This window comes from Haemorhous mexicanus, chromosome 9 (genome assembly GCF_027477595.1).
Source record: "Haemorhous mexicanus isolate bHaeMex1 chromosome 9, bHaeMex1.pri, whole genome shotgun sequence".
NCBI lineage: Eukaryota > Metazoa > Chordata > Aves > Passeriformes > Fringillidae > Haemorhous > Haemorhous mexicanus.
Window position 1 is genome coordinate 9,575,776 of NC_082349.1, and position 15,882 is coordinate 9,591,657.

The 15,882-nt window shown below is 39.0% G+C and overlaps 1 protein-coding gene across 1 annotated transcript; it reads left to right on the plus strand.

The window, feature by feature from the left end:
* Nucleotides 1-2,675: 2,675 nt before the first annotated feature.
* Nucleotides 2,676-13,691, plus strand: LOC132330999 (riboflavin-binding protein-like). The gene is made up of 6 exons (XM_059853914.1): nucleotides 2,676-2,830; nucleotides 3,649-3,806; nucleotides 4,535-4,634; nucleotides 5,724-5,852; nucleotides 10,149-10,260; nucleotides 13,324-13,691. Exons 2-6 carry the CDS (start codon nucleotides 3,668-3,670, stop codon nucleotides 13,567-13,569), a joined length of 726 nt encoding a protein of 241 aa, XP_059709897.1. The 5' UTR covers nucleotides 2,676-2,830; nucleotides 3,649-3,667; the 3' UTR covers nucleotides 13,570-13,691.
* The last annotated feature ends 2,191 nt before the right edge of the window (nucleotides 13,692-15,882 follow it).

The window sequence follows — 15,882 nt, forward strand, 5'->3', positions numbered from 1 at the left end:
GACAAACTCTCAGTTCTAAAGTCTCACATAATGGAAGTCCTGGTTATGTTCTTCACTGATCATCAAATAACATGTTCTTGTTGCAACTTTAAATGAAGTGTTGCATTTAAAGGAGTGTCCCTAAATTAGAAAACAACCTGTCCTCCTAATTACATTTTTTGTTACAGTTAACAAGAAAAACACTTCCAACCTCTGAGCATGCAGACTCACACTGAGACGCGAGGAACAAACAGATTAATTTCATTAGCAGACATTGCCATTTCTAATAAAGCTGTAACAGGCCAAATGCTCTAATTTACACTCCTGAAACTCAGTCTCCCTCCAGTCACACTGTGGTTACACTTTCAGGGTGCCAAGAAGGGAAATGGATCTGGCAATTGTCACTGGTTGGAAGTACAAACAATTTTTCCTTTAACTGCATCGGCTTTGCAGAGTTACCAAGAATATAAAAGCATGAAAGCTTGCTGCAGTCATTAAAGAAATCTGACTCACAAAGCAGGGATCACTCTGTTGAGTTATGAGATGTCAGTTCACATAGTTACTAAAATGAGTGCCAGAAGGTGGGAAATTAGAAACTATATTTTTTAAACATTTTTCCCCTAATTTTTCCCCAATGGCTTGTGCCAGAAGGAAATTGCTCAGGTAGATGAATCTTTGGACCTAGTGTAGCAGTGTTTGTGGGTTTGGAATAGACGCATGGATTTGCTAACACCATTGGCCACTATCAATTAGATCATCAGATGATAATAATTCATTGTTGTGGCGCCTGAATTGTTGTCTGTGGCAGTACCTCAACATCACCCATGCTTTCACTCTAGCTTCTGAAGAGATTAACAGAAGTTACAGGGTACTGATACTAAAGTTAAAATTAAACAGCACTAGGAATCTTTAAAGTACAAGAATATCACCAAGTGCTTGAAAATGAGTTAAATTTTAACAAATTAAGATAAATTACTTCTTCAAGTATGGGAAGAAGTAAGAAAATTCCTTTAACAAATTTCTCAGTATAAGGCATCAGACAAAGCAATTGGTAGAGACTACTTTTAGAAAAGAATCAAGATTCACTTCTCAGGAGATGATGTATAGCCAACATCACTAAAAGCTCCTTAGCCTGAGCCTGCTTACATGTACTGCTAACCAAAAGCCAAGTCTGGGAAATCACAAACATATGACAATTTTCCTTCCTGCTGCTAGAAACTCTGCCTAATCTCCCAGCAAGTGGTCCCATTTGGCTCATACTCAAAGCCTGAAAGCGATCCCAGTTTCCTATAGCTTAATATAATTTGTATGCCAATTCAGTGAGCAGAGGCACTACAAGAACCTCCTGGCATGCTGACACCTCACCAGTGTCCATGAACTTCTCACAAACCAAGCAGGAAGGAGCAGAGCATGAACTGTTTCTGTGCTTTTCACCAGGCTGGCCAGCCTGTCCACTCCTCACAGGGTTGAAAGTCAATGTTCATATTATACTTTGGTCTTTATTTTATATGACTACACAGATCTGAGTGCTGAGCAGCACACACCAATCCTTTACTTTGCAAAGCAGCAAGGAGCCCCATGAATTTCAGCCAACACTAGATCAAGACACGTGAGGTGAGAGCATGGGTAATAAACCATTAGATTGACTTCATTTTCTCCTATAGTTACTTTATGCCTTTTTAAACATGCCTTAATTAAATTCATTCTCTAAATTTGCCTTAATTAAATTCATTCTGGAACATGAAAATTGCTCAATTTCCACTCATCTGGAAAAGGCTCTTTTTAGGCCAGCAAGACTCACCTTGAGGCATTTACTAGAGCTAGAATAGGAATCAGTGCTTACAGCTTGTAGAGATTGTTTTATTATCATGCATGTGCCTTTGCACACTGCAAATCAAACCACACTTCTACTGTGCCAAGGTTTGTATTTTCAAAAAGAAAAGGTTAGTGGATAATGGCCTCAGAGTATCATCTAACAAATCAGTATTCTACTTAAAACACAAAACCAACAGATGCTGCTTTCCTCATGCATATAAATAATTGCAAGGTACTGAGGGGTGCTGCTCTTTACAGTACAGCAAGACAACCTGTGAAAATGAGTGCAACCATTTATCATCACCACCAATAGTTTATGTTTAGATGCAAATGCTCTTTGCAGAAAGCAGGTTTCCCAACGAAATCCCATCAAGAGCCACTATCAGTGGTACAATCAATGATTTCTTGTAGTGCTTGTGAGCCTGGTTGTAAGGTACATATGAGACAGGTATAGAACAACCAGGGTGAACAACAGCAGGTTTGGAATGGATCTTATGAAGACAGAGCAAAGAACTGGGAATCAGGAGACATGGACTATCTTCCAGGGAATGTGGTAAAATTACTGTGTAACAAGGCAAGTCATTAGTCAGAATTAGGTCAGTCGGGCTGAAATAAGAAGCATTTAATATCTTAATTTACTAAAGCCTGAATTTGTGGTGAGAGCTCCATAAAACTGTTGTAGAAATTAATTTAATAATTAATAACACAAGGAATCATGGAAAAATCAGGCAGGAGGGGTTAATGGCATTTGAAATACAGGAGAGCTATTGTTTTTCTTCTTCTAACCCGTGTTTGTACTTTCCTCTTTATCATGTCGACATTTGCAAGCAATAGAAGGGCATTATGTGCTGGTCATTGCATCTGCTTTTGAGATAAATTTGTGTTAGCATTCCAAAGGGTCAAGGAACTCTTCCAGGGCAAACAAATTCTGGAGCACTGATGCCAGATGGTGTGTATATAAAGTGGAAAATGGGAAAAGCAATTTACTGTGTTCCTGTTCCAGGGAGAAGTATCACCCAGAAGGAAAGCAAAAGAGGTGAGAAATTACTGAGAAACTGAAGAGATAGTTTTCATCTTCTGTATAAATTCGTCTTTATGTCTGAAAAGTCTAGGTACATAGAACTGCTGTGCTTATTCAGACAAAATTATTCCAAAAAGTTAACAGGAATATTTAATTAAAGAATGAAATGTTAATAATAATGCATTGATTTATGTAAAAAGTCCTAGATTTATCTTCATAGGTGACTAATGTATAGCCTGTGTTTAGAGAAATTTTAGTCATAAAGACAAAGCATTTTTGTCTTGCATTTTGACCAAACTCTACAAAAGAGGCAGAAAATAACAGATCAGGTTCTTAAATATAAATTAGCATAACTTCAACAAAGGTGAGTATTCAATGTAATTTATCCAGCTTGGGTGGTGAACACTACTATCTCACTTGCAGCTGTATTTAATGCATAATTTCCAAGTGTGCAAAAAAACTCCGAATATTTTCTTCAAATCTAGTGAAACATACAAATGTCTCTTGGAAGGTTTAAAAAATAATTCAGCTCAGTGGAAGAAACTTCAAATTACTTTCTTAAATACTGAAAATTATAACATGTTTTCATACGTAGCCTGAATTATTGATGACATTTATCACTTGCCACCAAACCTCAGAAACATGCAACAGAAGGCTAAGTGCTCAGTTATAAACAAATAGGAAGGGAGAATGTGTCTTAGTATTTCTGTGTGCATCTTTGCTGAGCATTTTTATTGTATTATGTATGTAATATTTTAAATGCAGTCCTTCCTTTTTATGTTATGGGTTCTCCTAGAAATAAAGGATGTAAACAAAGACTTCTCTCCATACAGGAAAAAGAGCTGAAGAACAATGCTGAGGTTTGCTATCACCCTCCTTGCTCTCATAACATCATCCACCTGCCAAAAATATGGATGTCTGGAGGGGGATACCCAAAAACTGAAGCCAGGTCCTGAGCCAAAGATGCAAGAGTGCACTCTCTACTCTAAATGTAAGAGTGGTTTAATTTTTTCCAATTATGGTCAAGTACAGCATTGTACACATTAATTGTTTTGGCAGTTCCCCTAATTTCTCAAAAATATATAAGATGCAGTATACATTGTATTTGAAAAGCCTTCTTCATTGGCATTTTGCTGCATGCAAAGCAAGAGTAAGATCCTTGGTCTTAGCAAAGTCAGCTGTAAAACTCTCATTGACTTAATTTATTTTCTTTTCAAAATTCTGATGCAGTTTGCCTTTCTTGTAGTTCCATCTGCTTAAAAATGTTTAGAGCAAAGATTATTTTGATTTTTTGTAATTAAATATAAGAATCAATTGTAGCAGACATCAAATGGGAAAATTTGAAATCAAAATTCTATTGTAAGCAAAGTACAGCACTTATTAAAATTCTTCAACTTTTTTTTTTTTATGTTTGGTACTTTTCAAAGTTAGTATCCCTCGGGATGTGGCATCTGGCAGAACACTGGTAAAATTCTTGGGACTCTCAGGGCACAACTTGACAAAACACTGTTTATGTCAGTCTGCCTCACCTGGCATTAACACTGCCACTTTCACATCCAAAATCGTTAGAGCCTGAGTACATCTTCTAGTTACTACTGTTACTACTAAGAGACTTTATCACTTTATGGTTCAAACCAGATTAATCTTACATTTTGCATCTTCCACATACAGTGTTAAAAAGGAACACTTATTGCAAGATCTTTGTTTTACTCCCAACAGTTTCCTGTTGCTATGCAGACTTCACAGAGCAATTGGCTCATTCCCCAGTAATTAAAGTAAGCGACAGCTACTGGAACAGATGTGGGCAGCTCAGTAAATCGTAAGTCTGCTTTGATGTTTTCTGTGTCCTGCTTCCACTGATCTGGGCTGGAGCAGCCACCAGCTGCTGATGGACATTAGGTTACCCTAGAGATTATGTCATCCAGCCTAGTTTCCCATCACCTTTTCTCTCTAACTGACCAATGTCTGACTCTTCTCCTCTCACACAAACCCACAAATCTCTAAGTCTACATGATTTCTGCCATTTTTTCAAGACAGGGTTATGTTTTTTCAAATTTGCTTTCAGTATAGAACCAGATCTTGCAATGCAAACCAGTCATAAACCCAGTAGTGACAACCACCCTGCACCTCTGTAGCTCTCCAACCATCACCCAGCAGTGAGAGTAATCTGTAATGAATAAAGGCTTCTTCCTTTGTTTAGAAAGCACATCAACTAGATTACTAAATCTCACCCCAAAAAAAAGCACAGGAGTCCAGAAATGAAACAACTGAAAATTTAGAATTAAAGTTCTTGTAGTCCTGTGGGTTTTGTAACCATGAAAAATGTCTCCTTAATTAAGATTTTTAGTACCCCGTTAGATGTTAAAGCTGTGAAACATGGCAAGTTATAGAAATAAAGGGATGAAAGTACAAAACAATTAAGCAAAAACAGATGTGAAAAAGTAACAGCTCTTGCCTGCCCCTCCCAGGAGAGCATCACAGTATGCAATTTTAAGTAAATTCAGCTGGGCTGTGGGAAAAATCTAAAGATTAGTGAAACCATGAGGCTACAGCACAGACAAAGCTTTATACTATAGTTTTAATCTACATTTTATTATTGCCTGGAATCGTTGTTGCCAGAAAAACTCGAGGCCTCAAAAGTTTATGGAAAGCTTACATAAATAGGGCTGAAATATGCATGGAAACATTTGTGCTGTAGCTGGCTGTGGTAATTGCACGGTCAGAGCCTGCACACAATGCCAGAGGAATGAGTTTCAAACTTAGGCATTAACAGGGCCAAAGGATGCTTTTCTGTGTTTTTCTCCTAATCTGTAATATTGCATCCACATAAAAGCAGGCCTAGAAAACTGAGGCTGTAGCCTTAATGCTCAGAAACAGGCTTATTTGTGGCTTTTCTCATCCACCACAGCTGTGAAGATTTCACAAAGAAAATCGAGTGTTTTTACCGGTGTTCTCCAGATGCTGTTTACTGGATCCATCCCAATGACACTGCTGCTATCCAGGCTGTTCCATTGTGTCAAAGCTTTTGTGATGACTGGTAGGTTCAGCTTTTTAATCAAAGTATTTTTATTTCGTTTTAATATGCCTGTGATTGAGTGGTGTTGCATCACCTTTTCTCTTGTTCTGCTTCTGAATTTCTTGTTGGCCATCTCTGCTTTTCCTTCTGCTAAGCTACTGCTCCCAAAATAACAATGACACAGGCTGTCAATGCAGGATGGGGACACTAAGATGAGTTTAGTGACCTGGGGACAGCACTGCCCTGCTCTGGGGGAAGATGCAGTGCAGTGGCATCATGACAGAGGAGCTCCTGCCACACTGAGGGGCACTGGCAGCAGCAAGGACCTGCCCACACTTCAAAAAGTCCATGTCTGTGAAATATCATTTATGCAATTAGCATTTTCAATCTGAATACTTGATCATGATATGATACATTTGTTTTGCATGTATAAAATGCACTAAAAAATCAGGAAAGACATCAACTCTTGTGGGACTTCAACAAATTATTGTTACAAATTAGCTTCATTCCTTTAATTTTCACTCTTGATCTATCCCTTCTATCATCACACTCTCTAAAATCCCTTCTAAAATCCTGAATATCAGAGACAATTGCAGCCAACTAATGCTAAAATTATTAATAGCAATGAGCAGCATAATAGCATTGAATTTTGTTTCCCAAAACACAGCATCAGAGAATCACATTATGTTTTGAGTGCAAGGCACATGGTAGGGCAACCCAGCACCCATCTGTCTTTAGTGTTGGGGCAGGAGAATTATATCCATGTAGGGTACTGAGATTTTTCCACTGGTACTTGTCCAGCATATATATCTCCCTCCCTCTCTCTCTTCTTTCCATCCCTGTTTTGAGATGCTGGATCTTAAAAACATCACCATGGGACACATAAACTCAGTCAGCACCTTATGAATGTTGTGCCCAGTCACTGGAGGAACTTGTCTGGATGTGTGTGGGAAGCACAAACACCCCAGGCTCTGTTCACACTATAAGTGCTAGCTTTCCATGAAAGTAATGGAATGTGAATGTCTGGATCCCTTAGGCCACTCTGAAAATCATGGAAAACCATTACAATACTTCTAAAAATGTCATAAAAGAGCTTTTCTTAAAAGTACAGAAAATACAGACCACAGTAGGGTTCTCCTGGGCTCCTCTCTGTCCTGCTTCCCTAGGACTTACACAACTTGGATATTATTGACATGTGGATCCAGTTCCATTCCCTCCAAAGGCAAAATCATGTGTGCAGTGCAGAATTTTGCTAGGATTTGTCTTCAAATATGTCTCCATTGCTTTGTGCCAGTGAAGGAAACAAGAAGCATAGCTTGGATTTGTAATGGAAGTGAGTGAGAAAGGCTGATGTATTTCTTAGCTTTCCTAGAGGTTTCTCTAGCAATGAATTTTATTTCTGTGTCAGGAAACTACATGTGCCTCAGGAACAGATTTGTCATGCGCAGTCTTCCTTGCTAATTTTTTTGTAATCTTCTAAACTGAATCCCGATTATTGACCTCCTCAAAGACAAAGACTGAGACCTTTAATTTCCCTCAGTGCTCTGAGTCTTAAAGCTCAGAACCAATTACCAAATATTGCATTTGGATATTAAAGCACTGGCACTGCCAGTGAGCTCCAGAAGAGATCTAATGGGCAAAATGATAGAATACCATTATCTAAAACAAATGTGTTCCAAAACAAGTAGCATGAAAAGTCTTTACTAAACTGTTATATCAAGTAAAAGCATAAAGATAAAAGAAAATGTGTGCTGTAAGTTTAGTTTGCATCTGTTAACTAGTTTAAGCCAACTTCATTGTATATGAGGTTTATACCAAAGTGTAGATCATTGTAGGTCAGTTGTAGATCATGCAGGTCGATATTACATTGCAAAATCCTCAGTGTTCCCTGAGCACTTCCAGAGCCTGCAGGTAAACAGTACTATTAACTTTTGGGGTGTAAACAGTACTTTTAACTTTTAACAGTGGGGTGATTGAGAGCAGCTGCCCAGGAAAACTGACCCTTTTCCAGTATAGAGTCTCCTGGCAGAGAGAGGATCTGCTCTAAACAAGTCCTGAGCAATGATCTATGGCTCCTGTTGGCGTCACAGATGCCTGGCCTGAATCAAAAATGTACTGATGGCCCATTACCCTGCATGCTGCTCTGTGTGCCTGCCTAATGCCAGTGTCAAAGCCATTCCCTCACCCTGCTTAAGGCCTTGGGCTAGAAAAGAGCCTGGACAGAATTCCCACTCTTTCTGGTGAATTAAAGTAACATTTTTTCATGTTCTATTCACTGGAGGCCCTTTAGCATGCTGTAGCACTGCTGGTGATGTGACCTACTTTCTCTACATACTGTGAGTGTGCCTGCTGCATACTGTATGTCTTTGTGGCCAGAAATGTGCAGAGTATTCTGAATGAACAGTGACTTAATTTAAAAGAAATCCATCTGAGTAGCTTGGGGCCTTCCTTTTCTTTCTATTGTTTTAGGATTCCTTGCTCTCACTAGTCCTTAAACTATTGCTTTTGAAAGAGCCCAATGTACAAGTCATTTTCCCATTCACCTGTGAAAGGGCCCTGTGTCCTTTAAAAGAGAAAAAGCTAATTAGAAAAAATACAGTGGAAAAGGTTTTAAAATAAAAATATGCTGCTCATTATACACAGGGAACTAATATGGTCAGGGAGGGTCTTTTAAGTATTTATGTTTCTCACATTTAGTTAATGTTCAAATAACTTATGGGTTTTTGGACTGCAGAAATTAGCCTTTTCACAAATCATGATTTTCATAAACTTGATTTCATAATTACTTCCTTTGGGATAAAGAAAAACTCCTACCAATGGAATTATGCCTTGTCACCTGCTTATAGAACAAACCACAGTCCGGTAATAATAGTGATTAGGAAACATTTTATCTTGACAAGTCAATAAATAATGGTGAATAAAAATATAAACACTTTTATTCATATATTTTATTCATATTCCAGATGAAACCAGATGCATACCATGAATATTAATTTCTCAAATTTTAGCCTCTATTTCCAGTAGAGCCCCTACCTCTGACAGCAGATTAAGGGATGAACCCATTGACAGTACATGTCTTCTGACCCTGAGCTGTTTACTTCAGGCCCTGGTTACCTTCCATCTGTTATTGCTCTTTCTCCCTCCAAAAAGCCCAGAAAACCAGTGTGAAGACACCGCAGATATGCATCTTCTGACCTTTCTGCATTTGCAAATCTACTGCAATGTCCAGTTCTCATGACCACATGACAACCCACATATTTCATTTAAAAATGTAAGGCTGCAGCCCTCATGATATCAAAACAGTTTTGAAACATGACCCTGAAGATTAAAAATGACAAACAGAAAATCTATCCAAAGGCACTAATTACGAATACCATGCTAAACATTAACTTTCTGGAAGCTGTGCCTCATTATTTTGGCAGTCTCAGTTACTGGTATGAATAGTCCTACAAGCCAATGAGACTAAATTTAAGAAGATGTTAACTGATTGCGAGAAAGTAAAGTCCTTAAAAAAGGTAAGAGCCAAAAAGTACAGCGTAAAAGAGAAGTGGAAGGGAGGAAATGATGTAGGATAATGGTAAGTCATGAGATCTCTCATCACATCTACCAGCCAGCACTCTACTCATTCCAGGCCATTTATAGTTTTTTTTCTACATTACCACTTACAAATTAAAAACAACTTAAAATTTAAGATTTTAGACCTATGCTCTTGAGGACTCTTATCTTTCCTTCTCTTTTTAACTTCTTCAAAAATGTCATTCTGAGGCTGACAACCTATTAGTTTATATTATTTTGGTTTCTGTGGAATTTCCTTATTCCAGTGCATGTTCCTCATAGCAACTCTCCTGCCTGGCAAACATCATTCTTCTTGTCCCATATTAATTCATAAATACAAACTTCCCCCACATCTCCTTCAAGTGACAGTTCACCCCTAGCACTCCTATGCTCTCTTATGATACTGAACAACAGCATTCGTGAAACTCCCTCTCTCCCTCCCAGGATTTCCTCCTCTCAGAAACATCAGATAAACAAGCAGAAACCACCCACAACATGAGCCCTTTGCTAAGGCTGTCAGTATAAAAGGTAGTGAGTGAACTGTTTAGTTTTCATGGGAATTTAGGTTTTCCTGGGCAGCTCAGAGTTTATGAACATGTCAAGTTAAGATAATGTGCACATTGCTTGAAGATCTGTTGCTAAGCTGCACTGTAATCACACCGTGTTACTAACAGAGCCCCTGGACATCTCTTTGAGTTGAATCTGAGTCCAATGAAAAATGTGAAAGAAGTAACTTTATCTTCCACACTAATCTCCATGAAGGTATGAAGCCTGCAAAGATGATTCCATATGTGTTCGTAACTGGCTGACAGACTGGGAGTGGGATAAAAATGGAGAAAACCACTGTAAGGATAAATGTATTCCGTACCGTGAGGTAAGAAAACTTGATCAACTGAAGCAGAAACTATGGCAATAGGAGTTCTGGGGTTTTTCCCTGAATATATGGGAGAAAAAGGCCATCAGTGAATTATTTTTACTTCAGCAGTTTCAAGCCATTCCTACATCAGACTTTTTAAATACACATATTTTCAAACATTCATTTTTATGTACAGCACTCACTGTAGGTAGATATACATTTAATTAATCACTGTTCATTCCACTTGGGAAACAAAAGTCCAAGAAACAGATATTTTAACCCAGTGGGATTTAGAAAGTAAAAGATAAATGAACTTTGTTCATACAGAAACACTAAGATGCAATTCATAGGGTTCCTTACACAATATGGAGCTCTACACATCTCTGTCTTTTAAAATTGGAATGTGAATTCCCCAACCAATGAGAAATTTTTGAACTTTTCTTGCCTATTGGGTATCTTTGCCCTTTCCTCTATTTTACCTCGTCCTTCTCCATCCCATCTTTCTGAGAATGTTTAGTGGCTGATTAACTAATTTTATGAGCAAAAGTGTATAAAGTGACAAGACTTACAGGAGTAAGGTTGCCTGGAACCTGGTCTACAGACTTTTCCAGAGTCAGGTAGAATTTTCTAGTGACTCAAGTAAATTTAGCTTCAGAGCGATATAATACAGTTCAAAAGTGCATTTGAATATTTTTAACAGTTGAACTTCACTGAGTCCACGAAAAACTGGCCAAATTGAAGAAGTAAACAAAATTTCGGTGAAGTGCTTAGGGACTGGTAGTAAGGCTTGCAGATTCATTATTTTTAATTCAATTCAAGTGCATGTACTTCCAGAAGTCAGTTCAGCAACTGATATAAGTGAAAAACACAGTCCAGTTCATGCTGGATTGCTGTCTGCCTTGCAAAAGTGACACTAATCAGCAGACTCAGGAAGGTGGCCAAAACCAAATGGGCTGTGGAAACTTACAGCTTAGTTTCCCAGATGTGCTAAATCAGCAGTAGTTCCAGATGAAGTGAAAAACAAAATTATAATCTCCATAAATAATCTCCAGTCTCTGTTCAAGCTGTCCTTTTTCCGAGATAGGAGTTTTTAACCTTGAGTTCCCTTGCACTTATTTCTTAAAGAAAATATACCATCTGCAGGGAAAAACATGCAGCAAATTCCAAGGTCTTATCACTCAAAGCCAGGCACAGCTATTCCTTAACTAAATGGAGCCACACCCTAAACTACCCATGTTTTTCACCACAAATAGGCTTGCATGGCAAGTCATAATAAAGATTAAATTTCTGCAGAAAAATTAAAAAACATACATTTCCCATATGAAGATTACATGATATACAAACACTAGACTGCCTTGGTTTGCACTCAACTCATGGAAGGCTTCTTACACGTCAGAGCACTGTAAACAGTTCCTTTTTTCACACAGAGGAGCAATCAGCAGCCCTACATGTGATGTGTGCAAGTGGTTCTAAGGCCCGCTTGGGACAACTGCTGAATAAAGAATAAATGCTGAATATTAAGGATGCACAACTGACCATGGCCAGTTTTAGCCTTGTCATTATTCTCCTAGCTGGGTGCTCCCCAAGCAGTGTTAATGCAGAGGCTAGGACATTTTCCAAGAAGGTAAAGAGTCAGAATTCTTTGCAGAAACTTAGGAATATGTTGGGGAAATAGGCTATGTGCTCCATGTATTTGCTGCAGCACTCTGATTATCCTGTGATCTTTAAGCAGAATTAGAAGGAAGGTAAAAATAAAATTATCAATTTAGCTAGTAGAAAAGTACAAACACATTACAGAACCTGCGGGATACAAGTATAGGGTGTATACAGGTCTCTTGCATAAAGACCTAAACAAACTCATGTGACAGGCTTTAATACTTTCTGGGATGATTAGCTAAAAGCAGGTAGAAATTCAGAACTGCACAGGAGCTGGAAGAAAATATCTAATGCTACTTAAAATCACAGGAATAATAGGAAAGAAAGAGCTAAGATCTGCCTACCCTGAGAACACAAGGAAATAACTAGATGGAGGAACTTTCCTTTTCTGACTGTGCCCCTAGTGCATCATCCAACCTCCATACTCCTTCTCCAGCACCTGCAGCATCCATGGTGCAAGCCCTGGCTGGAGATGTTATTGGCTGAAAAGCTGGTTTACAGACTACAGAGTCTTTGAGGCTATTTGAAATGGTCTTTGTATTATTCATAAAGGATAGTTTTTTAAGGCAAAAGACAACATAATTTTTTTGCACATGGGGACACAGGGAGGAACTTGCTAGTTTCTTCAGATAAACTGAAGCTGAGCAGGCAGAACATTGTCACAATGTGAGCTCAGCAAACAAGCAGTATCTTTGCTGTGTGGTTGACAGGTCCTACGACACAGGACTTACAAAATGCAATAGTAGCAAGAACAGAACAGTTTCACTTGATAAGGGTACAAGAAGCTGCAATTCGCAGTTTTTTGAGCCAGAAAGGCCATTGCCCCACTGGGAAAAGTACCTTGGAAGCTTGACAAAAACTTACTTTCTTCAAACAGTTGTTAAATTATGTCTCTTCTCTTTGCCTGAGAGGTCCTGCCCAGCCATGAAGTACATTGCAGCAGGCACAATGAGATCCCTCGGAGCTGTGACTCCACTGGGCTGTCTCTGGCCTGTAAATAAAAAGATTCCTGTATTCAAAGCACTATCTGGCACATTCAGCACTACTCAGGTTTCAAGGCATGTCAGAGTGTCCTGACATGCTACATGTAAAAGCTCTCACATACAGCTTTAACTGTCAGCCCCAGAGAGCTGCTGGGCTGTCAGCCCCAGGGTGGAAACAAAGGGCAGCTGTTGATCTCTGCATTTTGTGTAACCACTTGCTCTCAAAACAGACAAATTACTTTTGCCAGTTGTGGGACTGGGTAACATTTTCAGACATTTTAGAAGAGATGAAGCATAGCACACAAGACAGTAAATTACTCCAGACAGTTTTTATATCTTGGTACAAATTTTTAAAAAGTGATAAATGGTGATCAATTTGATACAAACGGATGTTAATTCAATTTATTTAAATGTAATGAGGCATTTCTTATTTGACACACAGATGTACGCAAATGGGACTGATATGTGCCGGAGTATGTGGGGGGAGTCATTTAAGGTGAGCGAATCCTCCTGCCTCTGCTTGCAAATGAACAAGAAGGACTCGATTGCAATCAAGTATCTCCTCTCCAAAAGCTCAGAGGAAAGCTCCAGCAGCAGCAGCAGCAGCAGCAGTGAGGAGCATGCCTGCCAAAATAAACTCCTGAAGTTCGAGAAACTAAAGCAAAAGAAAGGTGAACAGACAAGATAAATGCTAGTGGATGTATGTCAGCACAAGAGAAATCGTGGTGGAGGCTGGGCTCGGGGCATCATGCCAGCCTGCTCTATCCCTTCCTTTCTAGAACATAATAAATCAATGCCTGGTTCTATTAATCTTTCTCTGATGTTTTTGCATCTCTATCACAAAGCACCAGACAGGCTAGCACAGGTGTAATCTTGTGACCTGAACTGAACAGCTACAAGCCTGAAGGAAACATCCAGGGGCTGACTTTCAGAGAAGAGGCACAGGCAGCCCCTGCTGACTTAAGGTGGAACAGCGAGAACCAGAGACCTCTGGAAGGTCATGCCTGCCACTAATGCACCAAATCTTCAACCCAAACACTTCATTAGCCCAGGCACACAGCACTCCTGTCACGAGTTACTCTGTGCCTGGGTCTGCTCAGATAAAGAAGAAATCTTCAGGCAGAAATAGGTCAGGGAGCCTGGCTACTGACCACTGAAAATGTATTTATTTTGAATCTGAAAAACAGACATTTATAGTGTACTACATAAATCCCTGGATCCAAATATTGTCACTACACAGCATACACAGTCTATTGCACAGGACTTTTACCTTAAGCAAAAGAAGAGGAAAAGTCTCCTACAATAGTGAAATTATTCCCACTGAATTATTCCAAACATAATGATCTCTGAGAAACCAGTGTCAGGGACAGCTCCAGTCAGGTCTCTCCCATCAGTAATTCTATTTCCCAGCATCACTGCTACAGTCAAACTAAAAATCTGCCCCGGTCCCAGAGGGATTTTTAAGGTAAAAATTAAGGAAATCCTGCTTTCAGTTACGCATCCATACTTCCTCTGACATCACTGCAGAGTGGACAGGTCTGTGCCATTCTGTACAGCCTTTTTCAATGCCATCACCCCAGAAAACATGAGAAGGGTTGAATTTGGGGGTCACATTATCAAATTGTGAATATCAGCATCATCTTGGTGCTTCCAAAGGATCCGGTTGCCTTACAGCATTTAAGGATCTGTTCCACAGTTAAAACAATGACTTGGCACATCCTCTTTAATTGAGAGAATCTTAAAAATCTAACACACTTTCTTCATTGAGCTGTTTATTTATTGGAATGGTTTCACACAGCTGCAAAAGTAATGCTAAACCCATCAGGTCATGCTCTGCTTCCAACAAGTTTCTCAGTACACTTAACAATGGACTAATTCCTAACAGCATTGAATTGTTTTCAGAATGATTCTTTGCCACATCTGTATTTTGTGTTAACTCAATTTGTCAGTTCTACTGTTAGAAAAGAAAGAACAAGAATTTAGTCTTCTGTAAAACTCTGATAGTCCTTTTCTCCCCCTATTTCACTAACTCTGTTTTTTCCTGTCCTTTATTGCACCTGAATCAGAGCAGAAATTTTCCTGCATTTTATTTTGCTATGCTCAAAATTCAAGAATTAATTATCCCCTCTCACTGCTGTAACACCAATTTTTTTCTGTATCACAATGGACAAATATTTTCTTCATGTTTTTTGTTAAGTATAGCACAATTTTTTCTGCCTGTGCCTCTGCTCTTTTTCTTCCCATTCCACTTTTTTCTCTTTGCTCTGACTAAATTACTCTTGAAACCACTCTCAACCAACAACTCCTCCGTGCTTAGTTTCAGGATGACCCATAAGACTGATTATTGCATGCTTTTGAGGAACATTGGGTCCTACAGCAAGATAAAGGACCAAGGAAGATCATTTTGCTCCTATTCATAATTTTCCCACTGACTCATGATGCACCTGAAGTAAACCATTTAACTCTTTTGTGACCCAAATAATTTTCCAGAGCTACCATATTTCTTCTAGGTCATCTCTCTTCTAGGATAAAAATTCTAGAGCTTCTCAGTTGTCCCTATGGGACAATTTTCCACTCTACAGCTCCCTGGTCCCAGAGGTGTGAACAGTGATCTTAGCTCTCAGGCTCACTGGTTTGCACTCGCTTGTGTTACAAAAGCTTCACATGAATATGCCAATCTTCTTAAGGCACTGTTGCTCTGTCTAATTGCTTTATATACACAGTAATTTACACCCAAAACAATCTTTGTGATACTCAGAAATGCTATCAGTGGATATTTTACATTTACAGAAAGGCTAGGATAACTCAGGTAAAGCAAAATGAAAAATAAGACAAATGGCTAAAAAATAGATCACAGCAATACACCGTGAGGGTAACCAGGGAAAAGAAAGATCCAAGTTATTGGTGGCTGCAGACATCCCCAGCTAGTGCTGCCTGATTAGGTAGGTGCCTCTATGCATCACAGCCCAAAAGCACATGTCCTGCCTCTGGAGCCATACTG